The sequence below is a fragment of the Symphalangus syndactylus genome, chromosome 9 (assembly GCF_028878055.3).
Source record: "Symphalangus syndactylus isolate Jambi chromosome 9, NHGRI_mSymSyn1-v2.1_pri, whole genome shotgun sequence".
Lineage (NCBI taxonomy): Eukaryota > Metazoa > Chordata > Mammalia > Primates > Hylobatidae > Symphalangus > Symphalangus syndactylus.
This window is the reverse complement of record NC_072431.2, coordinates 59719914-59740520: the sequence shown is the minus strand read 5'-3', so window position 1 is coordinate 59740520 and position 20607 is coordinate 59719914. Positions and strand designations below refer to the sequence as shown.

Genomic DNA, 20607 nt, shown 5'->3' with positions numbered 1-20607 from the left:
CTCCTGGAGTCTTGCCTTCCGCGTCTCTGCCGAAACTGGTGGAGCGGGCCTGCAGTCCCAGAATTTTGGGAGGTGGAGGTGGGAGGCTCGTTTCAGCCCAGGAGTTCGAAAACAGCCTGGGCAACACAGCAAAACCCAGTCTTACAAATAGAAAATTTTTAAAAATTAGTCGGACGTGATGGCGCGTGCCTGTAGTGCCAGCTACGCGGGAGGCTGAGGCAGAAGGATCGTTTGAGCCCAAAAGTTGGAGGTTGCTGTCAGCCGAGATCGCGCCACTGCGCTCCAGCCTGGGCGAGAGAGTGAGACCCTATCTCTAAAAGAAATACAGGCCAACCCTGCAGAACCGCGTCTGCAGCCCGGGCTTTGTGGCTTCTCTCCGACCCCCTCCCAGTAGCAAACGCGCCCGCTTTCCGCCCCGCGCGCCGGAAGTGGCCGAGTCCCGTCGGCCCCTGCGGGCTGCTCGCCGTCACCATGGAAACGAAAGTGGCCAAGTAGCGCTCCGCCCTGACACGCTGGCTCCGGTGGGCTGCGGTCGTCTACGCCGCGGCGGACAACGATGCTGAAGGCCAAGATCCTCTTCGTGGGGCCTTGCGAGGTGAGTCCCGGCCCGGTACGGCAGAGGGAGCGGGGAGCAGGCCTCGGGACCTGGGCGAGCGCAGGTCCCCACCGGTCTGATCTGCGGCTTGCTCCAGGAGGCGGGAACCCGGGCCCACCGCGCCCATCCCGGCTGGCGCCCCTGCCCTTTCCGTGAACTCCGTGCTTTCAGACCTTGATTCCAGAGGAGGTAGTGGAGGCGAGCCCGGTGTTAATGAGCCCCGAAGGCCCAAGGTACTGAGTGGCATCATTGGAACCACAGCCTAGGTTTCGTGACTCTTTCTGTTGCCCCCGGGATCCCCCTAATAAATGCGTCTGTGGGTCTGGACTTTTGTTTGAGACAGGTTGTCGCTGTGTCGTCCAGGCTAGAGTGCAGTGGTATGATCATAGCTCACTGCAGCTTCGACTACCCTGGGCTCAAGCAGTCCTCCTGCCTCAGCCTCCTGAGTAGCTGGGACTACAGGCGTGCACCACCACGCCCGACTAAATTTGTTGTTTTTGTTTTGTTTTGTTTTGTTTTGTTTTGTTTTGTTTTGTTTTGTTTTGTTTTGTTTGAGACAGAGTCTCACCCTGTCACCCAGGCTAGAGTGCAGTGGCATGATCTTGGCTCAGTGCAAACTTCGCCGCCCGGGTTCAAGCGATTCTCCTGCCTCAGCCTCCTGAGTAGCTGAGATTACAGGCCCACACCATTACCCCTGGCTAATTTTTGTATTTTATGTAGAGATGGGTTTTCACCTTGCTGGCCAGGCTGGTCTCTAACTGCTGACCTCAAGTGATCCGCCCGCCTCGGCCTCCCAAAGTGCTGGGATTGTAGGGATGAGCCACCGCGCCTAGCCTTAATTTGTTACTTATTTGTAGAGACAGGATCTTGCTAATGTTGCCTAGCACCTAGGCTGGTCTCCAACTCTTGGGGTCAAACAGTCCTCCCGCCTCAGCCTCTCAAAGTTCTGGGAATACAGGCGTGAGCCATTGCTCGAGGCCTGGGCGTTTTACTATATGGTCCTGGAACCACTGGCTATTAATGTGTGTGTTGGGGTCATGGTAGTGGGGATCACATCTACATGTATACTTCACATCATCCACAGAATAAAGCTCAGATGGACTAAAGCTAAATGCGTTTAAAAAAAAAAAAAAAAAAAAAAGGTCGGGCACGGTGGCTCACGCCTGTAATCCCAACACTTTGGGAGGCCCAGGCGGGCGGATCACAAGGTCAGGAGATCGAGACCATCCTGGCTAAACATGGTGAAACCCCGTCTCTACTAAAAATACAAAAAAATTAGCCACGCGTGGTGGCAGGGGCCTGTAGTCCCAGCTACTCGGGAGGCTGAGGCAGGAGAATGGCGTGAACTCGGGAGGCGGAGCTTGCAGTGAGCCGAGACCGCATCACTGCACTCCATCCTGGGCAATAGAGCGAGACTCCATCTCAAAAAATAATAACAATAAAAAAAAACAGCCGGGTGCGGTGGCTCACGCCTGTAATCCCAGCACTTTGGGAGGCCAAGGCAGGTGGATCACCTGAGGTCAGGAGCTCGAGACCAGCCTGACTAACATGGTGAAACCCCAACTGTACTAAAAATATAGAAGTTAGCTGGGCTTGGTGGTGCATGCCTGTAATCCCAGCTACTCGGGAGTCTGAGGCAGGAGAATCACTTGAATCCGGGAGGCAGAGGTTGCAATGAGCCAAGATCACGCCATTGCACTCCAGCCTGGGGAACAAGAGCGAAACTCCATCTAAAAAAATAAATAAATAAAACCTGTAGAAGTCTTAGGCCAGGCGCAGTGGCTAACACCTGCCAGCACTTTGGGAGGCTGAGGTGGGGAGACCACTTGAGCTCAGGCATTCAAGACCAGCCTGGGCAACATAGGGAAACCCCATCTCTACAAACAATACAAAAATTAGCCGGTCGTGGTGGTGCACACCTGTAGTCCCAGGTGGCTCAGGAGGCTAAGGCAAGAGGATCACTGGAGCCCTACAGATCAAGGCTGCAGTGAGCTATGATCACGTTGCTGCACTCCAGCCTGGGCAACAGAGCAAGACCTTGTCAAAAAAAAAAAAAAAAAAAAAAAAATCAATGCGTATTACTCATATAATCAAGATGGACAAACAGCTCCATGTGAGATTATGAGACAGCTAGCCACGAGTCCCCAGGCTGACTTTGATCCTCTCTGTGACCTAAAAGAACTCCTTGGCTGGGCGCAGCGGCTCATCCCTATAAACCCAGCACTCTGGGAGGCCCAGGTGGGTGGATCACCTGAAGTCAGGAGTTCGAGACCAGCCCGACTAACGTGGTGAAACCCCGATCTCTACTACAAATACAAAAGTTAGCCGGGCGTGGTGGCAGGCACCTGTAATCCCAACTACTCAGGAGGCTGAGGCAGGAGAATCGTTTGAACCCGGGGGTTACAGTGAGCCTAGATCACAGCCTGGGCAACAAGAGTGAAACTCTGTCTCAAAAAAGAAAAATAAAAACTCCTTAATCCCATGCTCCCTGGACCCAGACCAGGGTGCGCCCACTGCACTAGAGCAAGACAGTGAGGTCGTAACCACCCCAGTGATCTCAGGGTGCCCATGACCTATACTGCACCACACCGGGTTCCAGGCCACCTCTTGGGGTCATTTTTTCAGTTTCCTTTTCTGCCTTTCAGCAAAGACCTTTGTTTGCACTCATTTTCACAGAGTGGAAAGACTGTTTTGGCCAACTTTCTGACAGAATCTTCTGACATCACTGAATACAGCCCAACCCAAGGAGTGAGGTGAGCCCTGACAAATCTGTGTCCCAAAGAGTGTCCAACTGGCTAGGCAGGGAGGCTCATGCCTCTAATCCCAGTGCTCCGGGAGGTCAAAGCGGGAGGATCACCTGAGCCCTGGGCAATATGGGGAGACCCCATCTCAACTAAAAATAAAATATTAGCCAGGTGTGTTGGAATGTGTCTGTAGTCTCAGCTACACGGTAGGCTGAAGCAGGAGGATCGCTTGAGGCCAGGAGTTGGAGGCTGCAGTGAGCTATGATCATGCCTGGGTGACAGAGGTGAGACCCTGTCTCAAAACAAAATTAAAATAAAACAATTTAAAAAGACTGCCCAACCATCACCCACCTCCTACTTTTGTTGCTGTTGGCATTGCAAAAGTGTAATGCAGCCTCATTATTGGTGCTGCTGCTGCTCTTCTTTTTTTTTTTTTTTCTTTTTTTTTTTTTTTGTTTGAGAAGGAGTCTCATCCTGTCGCCCAGGCTGGAGTGCAGTGGCGCAATCTCGGCTCACTGCAACCTCCGCCTCCCAGGTTCAAGCGATTCTCCTGCCTCAGCCTCCCCAGTAGCTGGGATTACAGGTGCACACCATCATGCCCGGCTAATTGTTTTATTTTTAGTGTAGCGAGGGTTTCACCATGTTGGCCAGGCTCGTCTCAAACTCCTGACCTCAAATGATCTGCCCACCTTGGCCTCCCAGAGTGCTGAGATTACAGGTGTGAGCCACTGCACCCAGCCTACTGCTCTTCTTTTTCCTTTCAGGATCCTAGAATTTGAGAACCCGCACGTTGCCAGCAACAACAAAGGCACAAGCTGTGAATTTGAGCTGTGGGACTGTGGTGGCGATGCTAAGTATGTTTCCTTTAAAGAAAGTCACTTCATCAAATGGTTTAAAAATCAGCTGCCCAGGCCAGGGGTGGTGGCTCACACCTGTAATTCCAGCACTTTGGGAGGCCAAGGTGGGTGGATCACCTGAGAAGAAGAGTTCAAGAGCAGCCTGGCCAACATGGCGAAACTCCGTCTCTACTAAAAATACAAAAAATTAGCCAGGCGTGGTGGCGGGCACAGGTAATCCCAGTTACTTGGGAGGCTGAGGCAGGAGAACTGCTTGAACCCAGAGGCAGAGGTTGCAGTGAACCCGGGAGGTTCAAGTGGAAGTTGCTTGAACCCGGGAGGCAGAAGTTGCAGTGAGCTGAGATCGCACCATTGTACTCCAGCCTGGGTGACAGAGCTGAACTTCTATCTTAAAAAAACAAAACAAAACAAAAAAATCAGTGCCCCCCAGGCACCATGAAGTTGGGCCTAGCATGTTTCCTGGCACGTTTGAGGAGCTTGATAAATTATTTGCTGACATGCATTGCTTTATACACTTTGGTGATTAGGTTATGATACAGTTACAAGTCATCAACCTTGGCCAGGCACAGTGGCTGACGCCTGTAATCCCAGTACTTTGGGAGGCCGAGGCAGGCAGATCACCTCAGGTCAGGAGTTCAAGACCAGCCCGCCCAACATGATGAAACCTCATCTTTAAAAAAAAAAAAATAGGGGCCAGGCACCATGGCTCATGCCTGTAATCCATTGCTTTGGGAGATCACCAGAGCTCAGGAGTTGGAGATCACCAGAGCTCAGTAGTTTGAGACCAGTCTGGCCAACATAGCGAAACCCCGTGTCTACTAAAAATACAAAACTTAGCCCAGTACAGTGGTGTGTACCAATAATCCCAGCTACATCAGGAGACTGAGGCATGAGAATCACTTGAACCTGGGAGGTGGACGTTGTGGTGAGCCAAGATCGTGCTACCGCACTCAAGCCTGGGCAACAGAGCCAGACTCTTGTCTCAAAAAATAATAATAATAATAACAATTTTTTTTAATGAAGAAATCATCAACCTTTACCAAAAATAAGATTGACCTGATGTGGTGCATACCTGTAGTCCTAGCTACTCAGGAGGCTGAGGCAGAAAGATCACTTGGGCCCACATTGGAGGCTGCAGTGAGCTATGATCCCACAACTGCACTTAAGCCTGGGAGACAGAGCAAGACCCATTCTCTTAAAAAAAAAAAAAAAAAAAAAGGAAGTCATCCACCAACTTTTTTTTTTTATTTTTTTGAGACAGAGTCTCGCTCTGTCACCCAGGCTGGAGTGCAGTGGCGCGATCTCGGCTTACTGCAAGCTCCGTCTCCCAGGTTCACGCCATTCTCCTGCCTCGGCCTCCCGAGTAGCTGGGACTACAGGCGCCCACAACCACACTTGGCTAACTTTTTTGTATTTTTAGTAGAGACGGGGTTTCACCATGTTAGCCAGGATGGTCTCGATCTCCTGACCTCATGATCGCCCGCCTCAGCCTCCCAAAGTGCTGGGATTACAGGTGTGAGCCACCACACCCGGCCATCATAGACCAACTTTTAATACTAAGATATTATTTTTAAAGTCCACAGTTAGAAACCAGAATGACCTCACTTTCCCTCTTGTTCCTTTTCTTCCTCGCAGGTTCGAGTCCTGCTGGCCGGCCCTGATGAAGGATGCTCATGGAGTGGTGATAGTCTTCAATGCTGACATCCCAAGCCACCAGAAGGAAATGGAGATGTGGTATTCCTGCTTTGTCCAACAGCAGTCCTTACAGGACACACAGTGTATGCTAATTGCACACCACAAACCAGGCTCTGGAGATGACAAAGGAAGCCTGTCTTTGTGTAAGGAAACTGGAATTTCTCTTCCTCTTTTGTCTTGAATGTTTTGGACACCTACATATTGCCCCACGTCCTAGAAACCAGCAGCTCTGTCCAGTTACTGAGCACCTACTGTACCCTAGGCAATTGTTGCCCTCTCCATGTGAATCCACTCCGTCTCTACTAAAAATACAAAAATTAGCCAGGCATGATGGCAGGTGCCTGTAGTCCCAGCTACTCCGGGGGCTAAGGCAGGAGAATTGCTTGAGCCCAGGAGGCAGAGATTGCAGTGAGTTGAGATCTCACCACTACACTCCAGTTTGTGTGACAGGGCGAGACACCATCTCAAAAATAAAAAAGAAAAAGGCCGGGCATGGTGGCTCACGCCTGTAATCCCAACACTTTGGGAGGCTGAGGCGGGTGGATCACTTGAGGTCAGGAGTTCTAGACCAACCTGGCCAACACGGTGAAACCCCATCTCTACTAAAAATACAAAAATTAGCCAGGGGTGGTGGTGCATACCTGTAATCCCAGCTACTCAGGAGGCTGAGGCAGGAGAATCACTTGTACCTGGGAGGTAGAGGTTGCAGTGAGCTGAGATTGTGCCATTGCACTCCAGCCTGGACAACAAGAGTGAAACTCTGTTTCAAAAAAAAAGCAGAATACAAAGTGGGAAAATCCTGTTTGTAGCTATTCTTGGGTACAACAAGGGGGGCACTCTTTCTGAAAGAACTTTTCTGGAGAAAAACCACCGATTCACATAACACACATCCCAGAGGTGACACAGTAATCCTGAAAAAGAACTCACAAAATATTCAGAAACAAAATGAGAATAATAGAGAATCTATTCCTTTTTGGTTTAAGAACAGAAGACCTGGAAAGTGGTTTGTAAGGTTTTCATCCTGTCGCCAGGGGGCAGTATAGCAAACCCATTCTCTGTTCTCTGGTGTCAAGGAAGACAACTTGATCTGTGAACTTCAGAAAGTTAAATTTCTTCTAGAAGTTTCACTGGGAGCTATAAAGGGCCCCTCATTGAAACTCTTTGCCTAATTAACCTTCTCGTCATTTTCAAGCGCCACCCTTGAACAAGCTGAAGCTGGTGCACTCGAACCTGGAAGACGACCCTGAGGAGATCCGGATGGAATTCATAAAGTATTTAAAAAGCATAATCAACTCCATGTCTGAGAGCAGAGACAGGGAGGAGATGTCAATTATGACCTAGCCAGCCTTCACGTGGGACTGCCACAGCCCCAGTGAAATCAGCATGTTTCTCGGTGCAGATCTGAAATCACATCCAGCTCCTGATGTTTTCTTCTCCCTGTGACTGCAGAGGAAGTGTTCCTACATGCAGGAAGGCACCTGTCACGCAGGGCGTTCACTCAGACCATCTGTGCTCTGTCCTGAGTTCAGCTGAGAAAATCCGATTATCGAATTTGGATTTCCTGGCCCCAGAACTTCCCAAAGACCTGTAAAATGGAGGGATTTACCACCTCACATATGTCCAGTTATACAATTTGTGGAGTTGTAACTGTTGCAGCCCAATGATACAACAGTAGTTTAATCCTGTGTATTGGCTTGAATGTGATTTTCATTCCTTGATTCACCCAACGAATACCGACTGGCTGAGCACCTGCTGTGTGTGCACTGCTGTTCTAGCTGCTGACCGTAGACAGCATAAATGAAAAAGACAGAAATCCCCACAGTCATGGAACTCATTCCATTTTCCTAAATACTAGGTTGGTGCAAAACTAATTGTGGTTTTTGCCATTTTTAATTTTTAATGGCAAAAGCCACAATTACTTCTGCGCCAACCTAATAGGCAGATTCAGAAACTTGAGTGCAATATCTTGGATATGCAAAAAAGAAAATCCAAACGCATTCTTCATTCTCTATAAGAGTTCTAGGTGGGGCATGGTGGCTCACACTTGTAATCCCAGCACTTTGGGAGGCCAAGGCGGGTGGATCATGAGATTAGGAGATCGAGACCATCCTAACCAACATGGTGAAACCCCATCTCTACCAAAAATAGAAAAATTAGCTGGGTGTGGTGGCGTGTGCCTGTAATCCCAGCTACTTGGGAGGCTGAGGCATAAGAATTGCTTGAGCCTGAGAGGCAGAGGTTGCAGTGAGCCAAGATTGTGCCACTATACTCCAGCCTGGGCAACAGAGCAAGACTCCGTCTCAAAAAAAAAGAGTTCTAGCCCGGGAGCAGTGGCTCACACTTGTAATCCCAGCACTTTGTGATGCCAAGGCAGGCGGATCACATGAGGCCAGGAGTTCAAGACCAGCCTGGCCAACATGGCAAAACCCCATCTCTGCTAAAAATACAAAAATTCACAAGGTGTGTTGGCACATGCCTGTAATACCAGCTACTTGAGTGCCTGAGGCATAAGAATTGCTTGAGCCTGGGAGGCAGATTGCACTGAGCCGAGATCGTGCCACTATACTCCAGCCTGGGCGACAGACACCCTGTCTCAAATAAATTAAATTACATTAAATGTTTAAAAAGGGGTCTAAATAAGTTTCATGTGCTGCCCTCCCTCAGATAATGAGGGAACCTGGGGTACTTAAAATGCCAAATGAACGTATACTTGATCCTTATTCATAGATTTTGTATTTGAGAATTTGCCTACTCACTAAAATATGTTTGTAACCCCCACATCAGTACTGTGGGACTTTCTCAGTTATTCGCAGACACACAGAGTGACAAAAAATTTGAAGTGCCTGGCTGGGCGTGGTGGCTCACGCCTGTAATCCCAGCACTTTGGGAGGCTGAGGCAGGCGGATCACAACGTCAAGAGATCGAGACCCTTCCTTCCTTCCTTCCTTCCTTCCTTCCTTCCTTCCTTCCTTCCTTCCTTCCTTCCTTCCTTCCTTCCTTCCTTCCTTCCTTCCTTCCTTCCTTTCTTTCTTTTCTTTTCTTTTCTTTTCTTTTCTTTTCTTTTCTTTCTTTCTTTCTTTCTTTCTTTCCCTCTCTGGCGCAGGCTACAATCTACTCGGCTTGCTGCTGCCCGCGCGGCCGACTGCCTGGGACTGCCAGCGCGCGCCACCGCTGCCTGCCTTTTCTCCTTTGGATGCAGGCACGCGTCCGCCATCTTGGCCACGCTGGTCGCCACCTCCTGACGCCGAGTGCTCTGCCCGCCTCAGCCTCCCGAGGTACTGCGACTACAAACGGAGTCTCGCTCACCCAGTGCTCGGTGTTGCCCGGGCTGGAGTGCGGTGGCGTGGTCTGGCCTCGCGGCAGCCTCTACCCCCCAGCCGCCTGCCTTGGCCTGCCAGGGTGCTGGGATTGCAGCCCCTGCCCGGCCGCCGCCCCATCTGGAAGGTGGGGAGCGCCTCTGCCCGGCCGCCCCGTCTGGGAGGTGAGGAGCACCTCTGCCTGGCCACCCCGTCTGGGAAGTGAGGAGCGCCTCTGCCCGGCCACCCCGTCTGGGAAGTGAGGAGCGCCTCTGCCCGGCCGCCCCGTCCAGGAAGAAGTGAGGAGTGCCTCTGCCCGGCCGCCCCATCCGGGAAGAAGTGAGGAGTGCCTCTGCCCGGCCGCCCCATCCGGGAAGAAGTGAGGAGCGCCTCTGCCCGGCCACCCATTGTCTGGGAAGTGAGGAGCGCCTCTGCCCGGCCACCCACCGTCTGGGAAGTGAGGGGCGCCTCTGCCCGGTCGCCCCGTCTGGGAAGTGAGGAGCGCCTCTGCCCGGCCACCCACCGTCTGGGAAGTGAGGAGCGCCTCTGCCCGGCCACCCACCGTCTGGGAAGTGAGGAGCGCCTCGGCCCGGCCACCCACCGTCTGGGAAGTGAGGAGCGCCTCTGCCCGGCCACCCACCGTCTGGGAAGTGAGGAGCGCCTCTGCCCGGCCACCCACCGTCTGGGAAGTGAGGAGCGCCTCTGCCCGGCCACCCACCGTCTGGGAAGTGAGGAGCGCCTGTGCCCGGCCACCCACCGTCTGGGAAGTGAGGAGCGCCTCTGCCCGGCCACCCATCGTCTGGGAAGTGAGGAGCGCCTCTGCCCGGCCACCCCGTCTGGGAAGTGAGGAGCGCCTCTGCCCGGCCGCCCCGTCTGGGAAATGAGGAGCGCCTCTGCCCGGCCACCCATCGTCTGGGAAGTGAGGAGCGCCTCTGCCCGGCCTCCCATCGTCTGGGAGGTGAGGAGCGCCTCTGCCCGGCCGCCCCGTCCGGGAAGAAGTGAGGAGCGCCTCTGCCCGGCCGCCCCGTCCGGGAAGAAGTGAGGAGCGCCTCTGCCCGGCCGCCCCGTCCGGGAAGAAGTGAGGAGCGCCTCTGCCCGGCCACCCATCGTCTGGGAAGTGAGGAGCGCCTCTGCCCGGCCACCCACCGTCTGGGAAGTGAGGAGCGCCTCTGCCCGGCCGCCCCGTCTGGGAAGAAGTGAGGAGCGCCTCTGCCCGGCCGCCCCGTCCGGGAAGAAGTGAGGAGCGCCTCTGCCCGGCCGCCCCGTCCGGGAAGAAGTGAGGAGCGCCTCTGCCCGGCCGCCCCGTCCGGGAAGAAGTGAGGAGCGCCTCTGCCCGGCCGCCCCGTCGGGAAGAAGTGAGGAGCTCCTCTGCCCGGCCGCCCCGTCCAGGAAGAAGTGAGGAGCGCCTCTGCCCGGCCGCCCCGTCCGGGAAGAAGTGAGGAGCGCCTCTGCCCGGCCGCCCCGTCTGGGAGGTGAGGAGCGCCTCTGCCCGGCCACCCATCGTCTGGGAGGTGAGGAGCGCCTCTGCCCGGCCACCCATCGTCTGGAAAGTGAGGAGCGCCTCTGCCCGGCTGCCCCATCTGGGAAGTGAGGAGTGCCTCTGCCTGGCCACCCATCGTCTGGGAGGTGAGGAGCGCCTCTGCCCGACCGCCCATCGTCTGGGAAGTGAGGAGCGCCTCTGCCCGGCCGCCCATCGTCTGGAAAGTGAGGAGCGCCTCTGCCCGGCTGCCCCATCTGGGAAGTAGTGAGGAGCGCCTCTGCCCGGCCGCCCATCGTCTGGGAAGTGAGGAGCGCCTCTGCCCGGCCACCCATCGTCTGGGAAGTGGGGAGCGCCTCTGCCCGACCACCCATCGTCTGGGAAGTGAGGAGCGCCTCTGCCCGGCCACCTATCGTCTGGGAAGAAGTGAGGAGCGTCTCTGCCTGGCCGCCCCGTCTGGGAAGTGAGGAGCCCCTCTGCCCGGCCGCCCCGTGTCTGGGTAGAAGTGAGGAGCTCCTCTGCCTGGCCGCTCCGTCTGGGAGGTCTACCACGGAGGCCAGAAGCAATGTGGGGGCTGGACGTGGTGGCTGACGCCTGTGGTCCCGGCGCTCTGGGGGGCGAGGCGGGTTGATCACTTTGGGCTAGGAGTTCGAGACCAGTCTGGCCAACTTGGCGAAACATGAAGAATACAACAGACAAACCAACCAACCAACTCAATGACAACAAAACAGGTCTACCCTGGAGTCATACTCTAATTTTTTCTATTTTCCTCCCTTTCTGATCCTTTATCCCACTTTCTTTTTCTTCCTCTTCCTTCTCCCTCTTCTTTGTCAAATAGAGGATTGAGTTATTGTCACTGATCCATATAAAGTCCCTCTCTCATTTATTTTAACTCCCACCCCCATTTCTATTCCCCGACTTCCCATGTGCAACCTTCCTAATATGTTTGATACGCATCTTTTTGTTTGTATGTATTTTTAGAAAATGTTTATTGTTTTTGTATGCAAAAAAAATTAATAAAAAAAAAAAAAGAAAAAAAAAAAAAAAAAAAAAAAAAAAAAAGAGAGATCGAGACCATGCTGGCCAACATGGTGAAACCCGGTCACTACTAAAAATACAAAAATTACCTGGGCATGGTGGGGCATGCCTGTAGTCCCAGCTACTCAGAAGGCTGAGGCAGGAGAATTGCTTGAACCCGGGAGGTGGAGATTACAGTGAGCTGAGATCGCACCACTGCACTCCAGCCTGGTGACAGAGCAAGACTCTGTCTCAAAGAGGAGAAAAAAAAAAATTAAGTGCCTGACAAGTTGCAGTGGGTCACGCCTGTAATCCCAACACTTTGGGAGGCTGAGATGGGAGAACTCTTGAAGCCAGGAGTTCAAGAACAACCTGGCCAACATGGTAAAACCCAATCTCTACTAAAAATACAAAAATTCGCCAGGCATGTTGGCACACACCTGTAATAACAGTTATTCATGTGGCTGAGGCATAAGAATTGCTTGAGCCTGGAGGCCGGGCACAGTGGCTCATACCTGTAATCCCAGCACTTTGGGAGGCCAAGGCGGGTGGATCACAAGGTCAGGAGATCGAGACCATCCTGGCTAACACGGTGAAACCCCATCTCTACTAAAAATACAAAAAATTGGCCGGGCATGGTGGCGGGCGCCTGTAGTCCCAGCTACTCGGGAGGCTGAGGCAGGAGAATGGCGTGAACCCAGGAGGCAGAGCTTGCCGTGAGCTAAGATCGCGCCACTGTGGTCCAGCCTGGGCAACAGAGACTCTGTCTCAAAAAAAAAAAAAAAAAAAAAAATAGAATTGCTTGAACCTGGGAGGCAGAGGTTGTAGTGAGCCAAGATCATGCCACTGTACTCCAGCCTGGGCAACAGAGTGAGACTGTCTCAAAAAAAAAAAAAAAAAGGCCGAGGGGGTGGCTTACGCCTGTAATCCCAGCACTTTGGGAGGCAGAGGCGGGTGGATTACTTTAGGTCAGGAGTTCGAGATCAGCCAGGCCAACATGGTGAAACCTTGTCTCTAGTAAAAGTACAAAAATTATCCGGGCCTAGTGGCGGGCGCCTGTAATCCCAGCTACTTGGGAGGCTGAGGCCAGAGAATTGCTTGAACCCAGGAGGCGGAGGTTGCAGTGAGCTGAGATTGTGCCACTGCTCCAGTCTGGGTGGCAGAGCAAGACTCGGTCTCAAAAAAAAAAAAGAAAGAAAGAAAAAAAAACACGATTGTCTGGGAAATCAAGAATGTGGCAGGCTAGAAAAAGAATGTGGCAGGTGAATATTTTTAAAGTAGTTACAATAAGAAATGCGTTGCTATTTTCATTATAAGCCTAAAAGATTTACCTGGTCACTCGGGATTTTCTCAAATTTTAAGTTACCCTGTTTTTAATGACCCTGTTTTCGTTATCCTGTTATGTAATTATCTATAAACTATACATAACAAAGTTTACCATTCTAGCCATTTGGAAGTGTACGGTTCAGTAGCATTCAATACACTCACATTGTTGTACAGCTATCACCACCATCCATCCCCAGAACCCTCTATGATCCCTAACTGAAACTATACCCACTTACCAACTCCCCATTCCTCCTTCCCCAGCCCCTGACAACCACCATTCTGCTTTCCGTCTCTATGACTTTGCCTCCTCTAAGTCCCTTATATAAGTGGAATCCTACAGTATTTTTGTCTTTTTGTGACTGGCTTATTTCCCAGAGCCTAATGATCTCAGGGCGCACCTGCCTTGTAGCATGTATGAGAATCTCCTTCCTTTTTAAGGTGGTATAATATTCTATCCTACAGATAGACCACGTTTTGTTTATCCATTCATTTTTTGATGGACATTTCAGTGTTTTTTCACCTTTTGGCTCTAGCGTATACACTGCTAGCAGCATGGGTGTACGGTTCACCCAAGATACTTTGGAAGGTTAAAAGCATTTAATTTCTCCAAAAGGCCGGGCGCGGTGGCTCACGCCTGTAATCCCAACACTTTGGGAGTCTGAGACGGGCGGAAATCCTGAGGTCAGGAGTTCAAGACCAGCCTGTCCAACATGGTGAAACCCCATCTCTACTAAAAATACAAAAATTAGCTGGGTGTGATAGCGCTCGCCGGTAATCCCAGCTACCTGGGAGGCTGAGGCAGGAGAATCACTTGAACCCGGGAGGCGGAGGTTGCAGTAAACTGAGATTGTGCCATTGCACTCCAGCCTGGGCAACAAGAGCAAAACTCCATCTCAAAAAAAAAAAAGTGCTGAGCGCAGTGGCTCATGCCTGTAATCCCAGCACTTTGGGAGGCCAAGGCAGGTAAATCACAAGGTCAGGAGTTCAAGACCAGCCTGTCCAACATGGTGAAACCCCGACTCTACTAAAAATACAAAAAATTAGCTGGGCATGGCGGCGGGCACCTGTAATCCCAGCTACTCAGGAAGCTGAGGCAGGAGAATTGCTTGAACCCAGGAGGCAGAGGTTGCAGTGAGCCAAGATCGTGCCACTGCACTCCAGCCCCGGCAACAATGCGAGACTCCATCACAAAAAAAAAAAAAAAAAAAAAAAAAATCTCTCCAAAACATTATATTTATTTAGATGACCTTGATATGGACACTATATCCAGTTGGAAAGTGGAGTACAGACACCATTTTTTTTTTTTTTTTTGAGACATGATGTCACTCTGTCATCCTGGCTGGAGTGCAGTGGCATGACCACAGCTCACAGCATCCTCAACCTCCTGGGCTCCACTGATCTCACCAGCTCAGCCTCTGAGTAGTTGGGACTAGAGATACACACACCAGAAATGGTCTGGCCCACTAATTAGTACACGCCTGGCTAATTTTTGTACTTTTTGTAAAGATGGGATTTTGCCATGTTGCCCCAGCTGATCTCGAACTCCTGTCCTTGAGTGATCCGCCCGTCTCAGCCTCCCAAAGTGGTGGGATTACAGGCATGAGTCATTGTGCCCAGCCCATACACAACCTCTAAAAAATTTTTCATAGCACCAAATTGGTAAACATGGTCAAAAGATTTAATGTACAGAATCACTAGATATGGTGAGTTTATGGTTTATTGTAGAAGCAAGTTTGTTTTAATCATCTTAGGAGATTTGTTTTGTTTTGTTTTGTTTTTTTTGAGACGGAGTTTTGCTCTCGTTGTCCAGGTTGGAGTGCAATGGTGCGATCTTGGCTCACTGCAACCTCAACTCCCGAGTTCAAGCGATTCTCCTTGTCTCAGCCTCCCAAATAGCTGGGATTACAGGCATGCGCCACCACGCCCAGCTAATTTTATATTTTTAGTAGAGACAGGGTTTCACCATGTTGGCCAGGCTGGTCTCAAACTCTGATCTTGGGTGATCCGCCCACCTCGGCCTCCCAAAGTGCTGGGATTACAGGCGTGAGCCACCGCGCCTGGCCCTGTTTTGTTTTTTTTGAGAGTCTCACTGCAATTTCCACCCTCCGGGTTCAAGCGATTCTCTTCCCTCAGCCTCCCAAGCAGCTGGGATTACAGGTGCCTGCCACCACACCCGGCTAATTTTTGTATTTTTAGTAGAGACGAGGTTTTACTATCTTGGCCAGGCTGGTCTTGAACTCCTGACCTTGTGGTCCACCCACCTCAGCCTCCCAAAGTGCTGGGATTACAGGTGTGAGCCACTGCACCCGGCCATGGAGTTATTTTTCATTCATAATTGTTATGTTTGTAATTTTTTAACATAGCCAACAAGAAAATACACTAAGTAGATCAAATGGTAGATGTAGCTCTTTTCAGCTGAGAGCGGGAGAAAAAGTTGAGGCACCTAAGGGAGATGAATAAAAATGCTAGGGTGTCTGTCACTTTCACAGTGAGGAGGGCTGACATGTAGCTGTGTGAGCAGTCTACTGGAGAGGGTGGCCTTTCTAGACCATGACAATTCCCTGGCAATTTAGTTTGAACCACATTCACCTGTTAGGATTACCATGCGTACTATTAATGTCAACTGAACTAAATCATCTTTCCATGACTGCTGCCTAACAAGAATCCATCTCGCAAAATTGACCACCTCAAAAGGAAATTATTTTCATTTCACCTTTAATGATCATTCAAGACCCCAGTATAACAACCCAAAGCCAGGTGCGGTGGCTCACACCTGTAATCCCAGCACTTTGGAAGGCCGAGGCGGGTGGATTACGAGGTCAGGAGATCGAGACCATCCTGGCTAATGGTGAAACCCCATCTCTACTAAAAATACAAAAAATGAGCCGGGCGTGGTGGCGGGCGCCTGTAGTCCCAGCTACTCGGGAGGCTGAGGCAGGAGAATGGCATGAACCTGGGAGGCGGAGCTTGCAGTGAGCTGAGATCACGCCACTGCACTCCAGCCTGGGCGACGGAGAGACTCAGTCTCAAAAAAAAAAAAAAAAAAATTAACCCAGCAGATTTTGTTCACATGAATGGCTAGAGTACAACCCTTTAAATATTTGAATTGAGAAAAAGGCTTCAGATTTTAAGTTTTGAGAGTTTTTTTTCTGCTTGATCTAGTCTATCATTGAAGCTTTTGAGTGTACTTTGTATTTCATCCAGTGATTTCTTCAGTTCCACATTTGCCATGTGCTCTGGAAAACTCTGTATCTGGTTGGTAAATACCTCAACCATATCCAGAATTGCTGTTGACATTTCCTTACTTTCTTTTTCAAAAGTCTCTTGAATCCCCCTAATCTTGGTTAAAATCAGTTTCCACAATTCTCTATATGACATTTCTTGAATTTCTTTTGGATGGGGATGTGTTGCTGGAGAATTAATGGGTTCCTTTGGAGGTGTCCCACTTCCTTGCTTTTTCACCTTTCCCGTGTCCTTCCGTTGAGATCTGCACATCCTGCGTAAATTGCTTCTTCCAAGTTTGTGAACTCACTTTGTAGGGGAGGACTTCTTCCTGAAAATGTAGATAAGGTGTTGGTTAGGTGGGGCACTTTGGCTTTGATTTGGAGAAGTACTGTAGGCTCCGCATGATTTCTTGGGTGGCTTAGGGTGTGGTTATTAGTGGAGGGTGTGGTTGCTGGGGACTAGGAGACTAAGGTGGGCCAGTCTTTGAGCCCCAGTGGTGGGCGGAGCTTGCCTCTTCTTGAACCCAGGAGCGGTGTAGGCTGGCTCTGGCATTAATGGGTTCAGGGGAGCAATTTGGGGTCCTCTAGGTGCCCTGCTCGAATCCTGGTAGTGGCAGCCCCAGCTAAGCTCGTGGTTGATCTCAGGCCCCGGACCAGCAGGTGTGATGTGGATGAGGACAGTTGCAGTTGGGGGGCAACCCACCAGAACCCAGGCCTTCTCTGCTGGTGTTGGAGGTGGTTGCCACAGGTTGGTCAGGCAGGTGACTCCCCTGGCCTGCAGGTGGCCTGTGATGGTATCCCACAGGCTGGGCCCCAGACCCCAGACCCCGGGGAGTAGTGTTCAGGCGCCAACAGCGAGAGAAGGGGCAGAACAGCCACCAATCCCCAGGCCCCTGGCCCGCGTGCTCAAGGTCCTAAGGGGACGGAGGGAGCCGCCAGCGGACTGTCCTCAGGCCCCCGAGGTTTGGGCTCTGGCTGTGACAGGGAAAGGCTGGTCCCCAGGCTGCCGGCGGAAAGCTCAGGCGGGGCAGGGCGGGCGCGCAGTTGGCTGGCGTCTGGGTCCCTCGGCAGCGGCGGGGTTATTTGTCCTTTGGGACTCCTGAGAGCGCCCGGCCTCCCCTCTCCCTCCCTGGCCCTCAGCCAGCGGCGGCGGTTACCGCAGGCAAAGCAGGAGCTGCCTTCGGGGCTGGACTCCAGGTGGCCGGGGCTGCAGCTGCAGCTGCTCAGGGCAAGGAAGCCCGTGAGCTCCACGTGGGCTCCTGTAACGCCGCTGGGGAATCTCTTGGCCGCTGTCCCCTATTCTGGAGGTCTGCGAGGGTCAGGGGGCTGTGGAAGTCCGTGGGGGTACTGTGGAGCCCCGGAGTCTCTCACTCACCCTTTCTCCGCCGATCCGATTTCTCTGCGCAGGCTGCCTGGGTGCCTCTGCTCCGCTCTTCGGGCTCCCCGTGGCTTCTCGGCTGAATCCTGCGTTCTCTTAGCAGATCTGCTGCAAGTGTGAAAACCTACCGGCTCCTTCGGTTCCCGTCAGAGGAGAGGCGCGTGCCGGCTGCATCTACCAGGCCATCTTGAGCCTGTGGTCCTGGGTGGAAACGGGTCCCAAGTGCGGGAGTTACTCAAGTGCGTTCCCTGGAGGGTCTGGGTCGGCCACGCCCCCTTCACTCCCGGGAAGGCCCCGCCCTCCCCTTCCAGACTGGACCGAAAGCTCCGTGTGCACACAGGTGTGTTAGCTGATAGAAATGGGAGCAGACTACACTTTTCCACAAAAGTGTTTATTTTTCACTTTTTTTTTTTTTTTTTTTTGAGGCGGAGTGCAGTGGCGCGATCTCGGTTCACTGCAACTCGGGTCCAGGATCAAGCAATTATCCTGCCTCAGCCTCCCTAGTAGCTGGGTTTGTAGGCAAGCGCCACCACACCCAGCTAATTTTTGTATTTTTAGTAGAGACGGGGTTTCACCATGTTGGCCAGGCTGGTCTTGAACTCCTGACCTCGTGATCTGCCCGCCTTGGCCTCTCAAAGTGCTGGGATTACAGGCGTGAGCCACCGCGCCCAGCCATTTTTCACTTTTTATACTGGGGATTTGTGTCAGTACTCACAGAGCCACCTTATTCTTTTTCTTTTTTTTTTTTTTTTTTTTTTTTTGAGATGGAGTCTGGCTCTTGTTGGCCTGGCTGGAGTGCAACGGCACGATCTCGGCTCACCGCAACCTCCGCCTCCCGGGTTCAAGCAATTCTCCTGCCTCAGCCTCCTGAGTAGCTGGGATTACAGGCGCATGCCACCACACCGTGCCTAATTTTGTATTTTTAGTAGAGACGGGGTTTCACCATGTTAGCCAGGCTGGTCTCGAACTCTTGACCTCAGGTGATCCGCTCACCTCGGCTTCCCAAAGTGCTGGGATTACAGACGTGAGCCACTGTGCCCAGCCTGCTTTATTCTTTTTTACAGCTAAATAATATCAACATAATCATGTATAGTGGAATGTCACATTGTTAGATGTTTGAAAAATCATTTATGTTGAAATATGCATTTTTATAGATGGCCTTTGAACAGTATTGAAAAACATGATTTGGGGGTATAAATATGTTTAAATGTGAAATTTCAGAGAGATGATTTCAACAATCATTCCTTTCAAAGGTAAAGATGGGGCTGAGCGCAGTGGCTCACGCCTGTAATCCCAGCATTTTGGGAGGCCAAGGCGGGCAAATCACCTGAGGTTGGGAGTTCGAAACCAGCTTGACCAACATGGTGAAACCCCATCTCTACTAAAAACGCAAAATTAGCCGGGCATGGTGGCACATGCCTGTAATCCGAGCTACTTGGGAGGCTGAGGCAGAAGAATCGCTGGAATCCAGGTGGTGGAGATTGCGGTGAGCCAAGATGGCACATTGCACTCCAGCCCTGGCAACAAGAACGAGACTCCATCTCAAAAAAAAAAAAAGAAAATTTTTTTTATATTATAAACCTAAAAATTTTAGTCACTCAGGATTTTTTCAAATTTAACAATACTGCTATCTTGTGACAAACTATCCATAACATAAAATTTGCCAATGTAACCTTTTTTTTTTTGACGGAGTCTCACTCTGTTGCCAGTCTGGAGTGCAGTGGAGTGCCACCACACCTGGCTCATTTTTGTATTTTCAGTAGAGACAGGTTTTCAACATGTTGGCCAGGCTGGTCTCGAACTCCTGACATCAAGTGATCTGCCCACCTCAGCCTCCCAAAGTGCTGGGATTACAGGTGGGAGCCACCATGCCTGGCCTAAAAAATTTCATAACATCAAATTGATAAAAATGTTTAAGACTTAATGCTCAGAATAAACAGACATGCTGAGTTTATAGTTTTTTGTACAAGCATTTGTTTTCATCATCTTAGGAGTTATCTGTCATTCAGGCTCACTGCAGCCCCAGCCTCCCAGGCTCAAGTGATCTTCCCACATGTGTCTGAATAGCTAGGACTAGAGGCTCACGCCCACCATACCTGCCTAATTTTTGTCCTATTTTTGGTAGAGTTGGAGTCTTTCACTTTGTTGCCGAGGCTGGTCTTGAACTCCTGGCCTTAAGCAACCCTCCTGTCTCAGCCTCCCAAAGTGTTGGGATTATAGGCATCAGCCGCTATGCCTGCACAATCTTTTTTTTTTTTTTTTTTTTTGAGACACTCTTTTCTGTCACCCAGGCTGGAGTATGGTGGCACGATCTCGGCTCACTGCCATCTCGGCCTCCTGGGTTCAAGCAATTCTCCTGCCTCGGCCCCCTGAATAGCTGGGACTACAGGCATGTGCCACCACACACAGCTCATTTTTGTATTTTTAGTAGAGATGGGGTTTCACCATGTTGGCCAGGCTGGTCTCGAACTCCTGACCTTGTCATCCACCCTCCTCGGCCTCCCAAAGTGTTGGGATTACAGGCGTGAGCCACCGCGCCCGCCCTACAATTTTTATATCTATAATTTTTCGACATAGCAAATGGGAACATCGACTAAGTAGATCAAATGGTAAATGTATCTTTTCAGCTGGGAGTGGGAGAAAAAGTTAAGATACCTAAGGGAGATGAATAAAAATGCTACGGTGTCTGTAACTTTCACACTGAGGAGGGCTGACATGTAGCTGTGTGAGCAGTCTATTGGAGACAGTGGCTTTTCTTTTTTTTTTTTTTTTTTGTTTTTGTTTTTGTTTTTGAGACAGAGTCTCGCTCTGTCACCTAGGCTGGAGTGCAGTGGCGAGATCTCGGCTCACTGCAACCTCCACCTGCTGGGTTCAAATGGTTCTCCTCCCTCAGCCTCTCGAGTAGTTGGGACTACAGGCATGCACCACCACACCTGGCTAAATTTTTTTTTTTTTATTTTTAATAGAGACAGGGTTTCAGCATGTTGACCAGGCTGGT

At 51.1% G+C, this 20607-nt stretch overlaps 1 protein-coding gene across 4 annotated transcripts; it reads left to right on the top strand.

The window, feature by feature from the left end:
- Nucleotides 1–443: 443 nt before the first annotated feature.
- Nucleotides 444–7578, top strand: IFT22 (intraflagellar transport 22). Of its 4 annotated transcripts, none has more exons than XM_055292710.2 (5): nucleotides 444–595; nucleotides 3272–3348; nucleotides 4104–4193; nucleotides 5832–6034; nucleotides 7084–7578. In XM_055292710.2, the coding sequence occupies exons 1-5, from the start codon at nucleotides 557–559 to the stop codon at nucleotides 7230–7232; spliced, it is 558 nt and encodes a 185-aa protein (XP_055148685.1). In that variant the 5' UTR covers nucleotides 444–556; the 3' UTR covers nucleotides 7233–7578. The 4 variants fall into 4 exon arrangements, with proteins under 4 accessions (XP_055148685.1, XP_055148686.1, XP_063465580.1 ...); XM_055292712.2 differs by having other exon boundaries at nucleotides 503–595; nucleotides 3241–3348; XM_055292711.2 differs by lacking the exon at nucleotides 4104–4193.
- The last annotated feature ends 13029 nt before the right edge of the window (nucleotides 7579–20607 follow it).

Coding starts and splice junctions, on each gene's coding strand:
- IFT22 (XM_055292710.2), top strand. CDS start 557: ATGCTGAAGGCCAAGATCCTCTTCGTGGGGCCTTGCGAG. Junction 3,349..4,103: donor AGCCCAACCCAAGGAGTGAG/GTGAGCCCTGAC, acceptor TTTTCCTTTCAG/GATCCTAGAATTTGAGAACC. Junction 4,194..5,831: donor GACTGTGGTGGCGATGCTAA/GTATGTTTCCTT, acceptor TCTTCCTCGCAG/GTTCGAGTCCTGCTGGCCGG.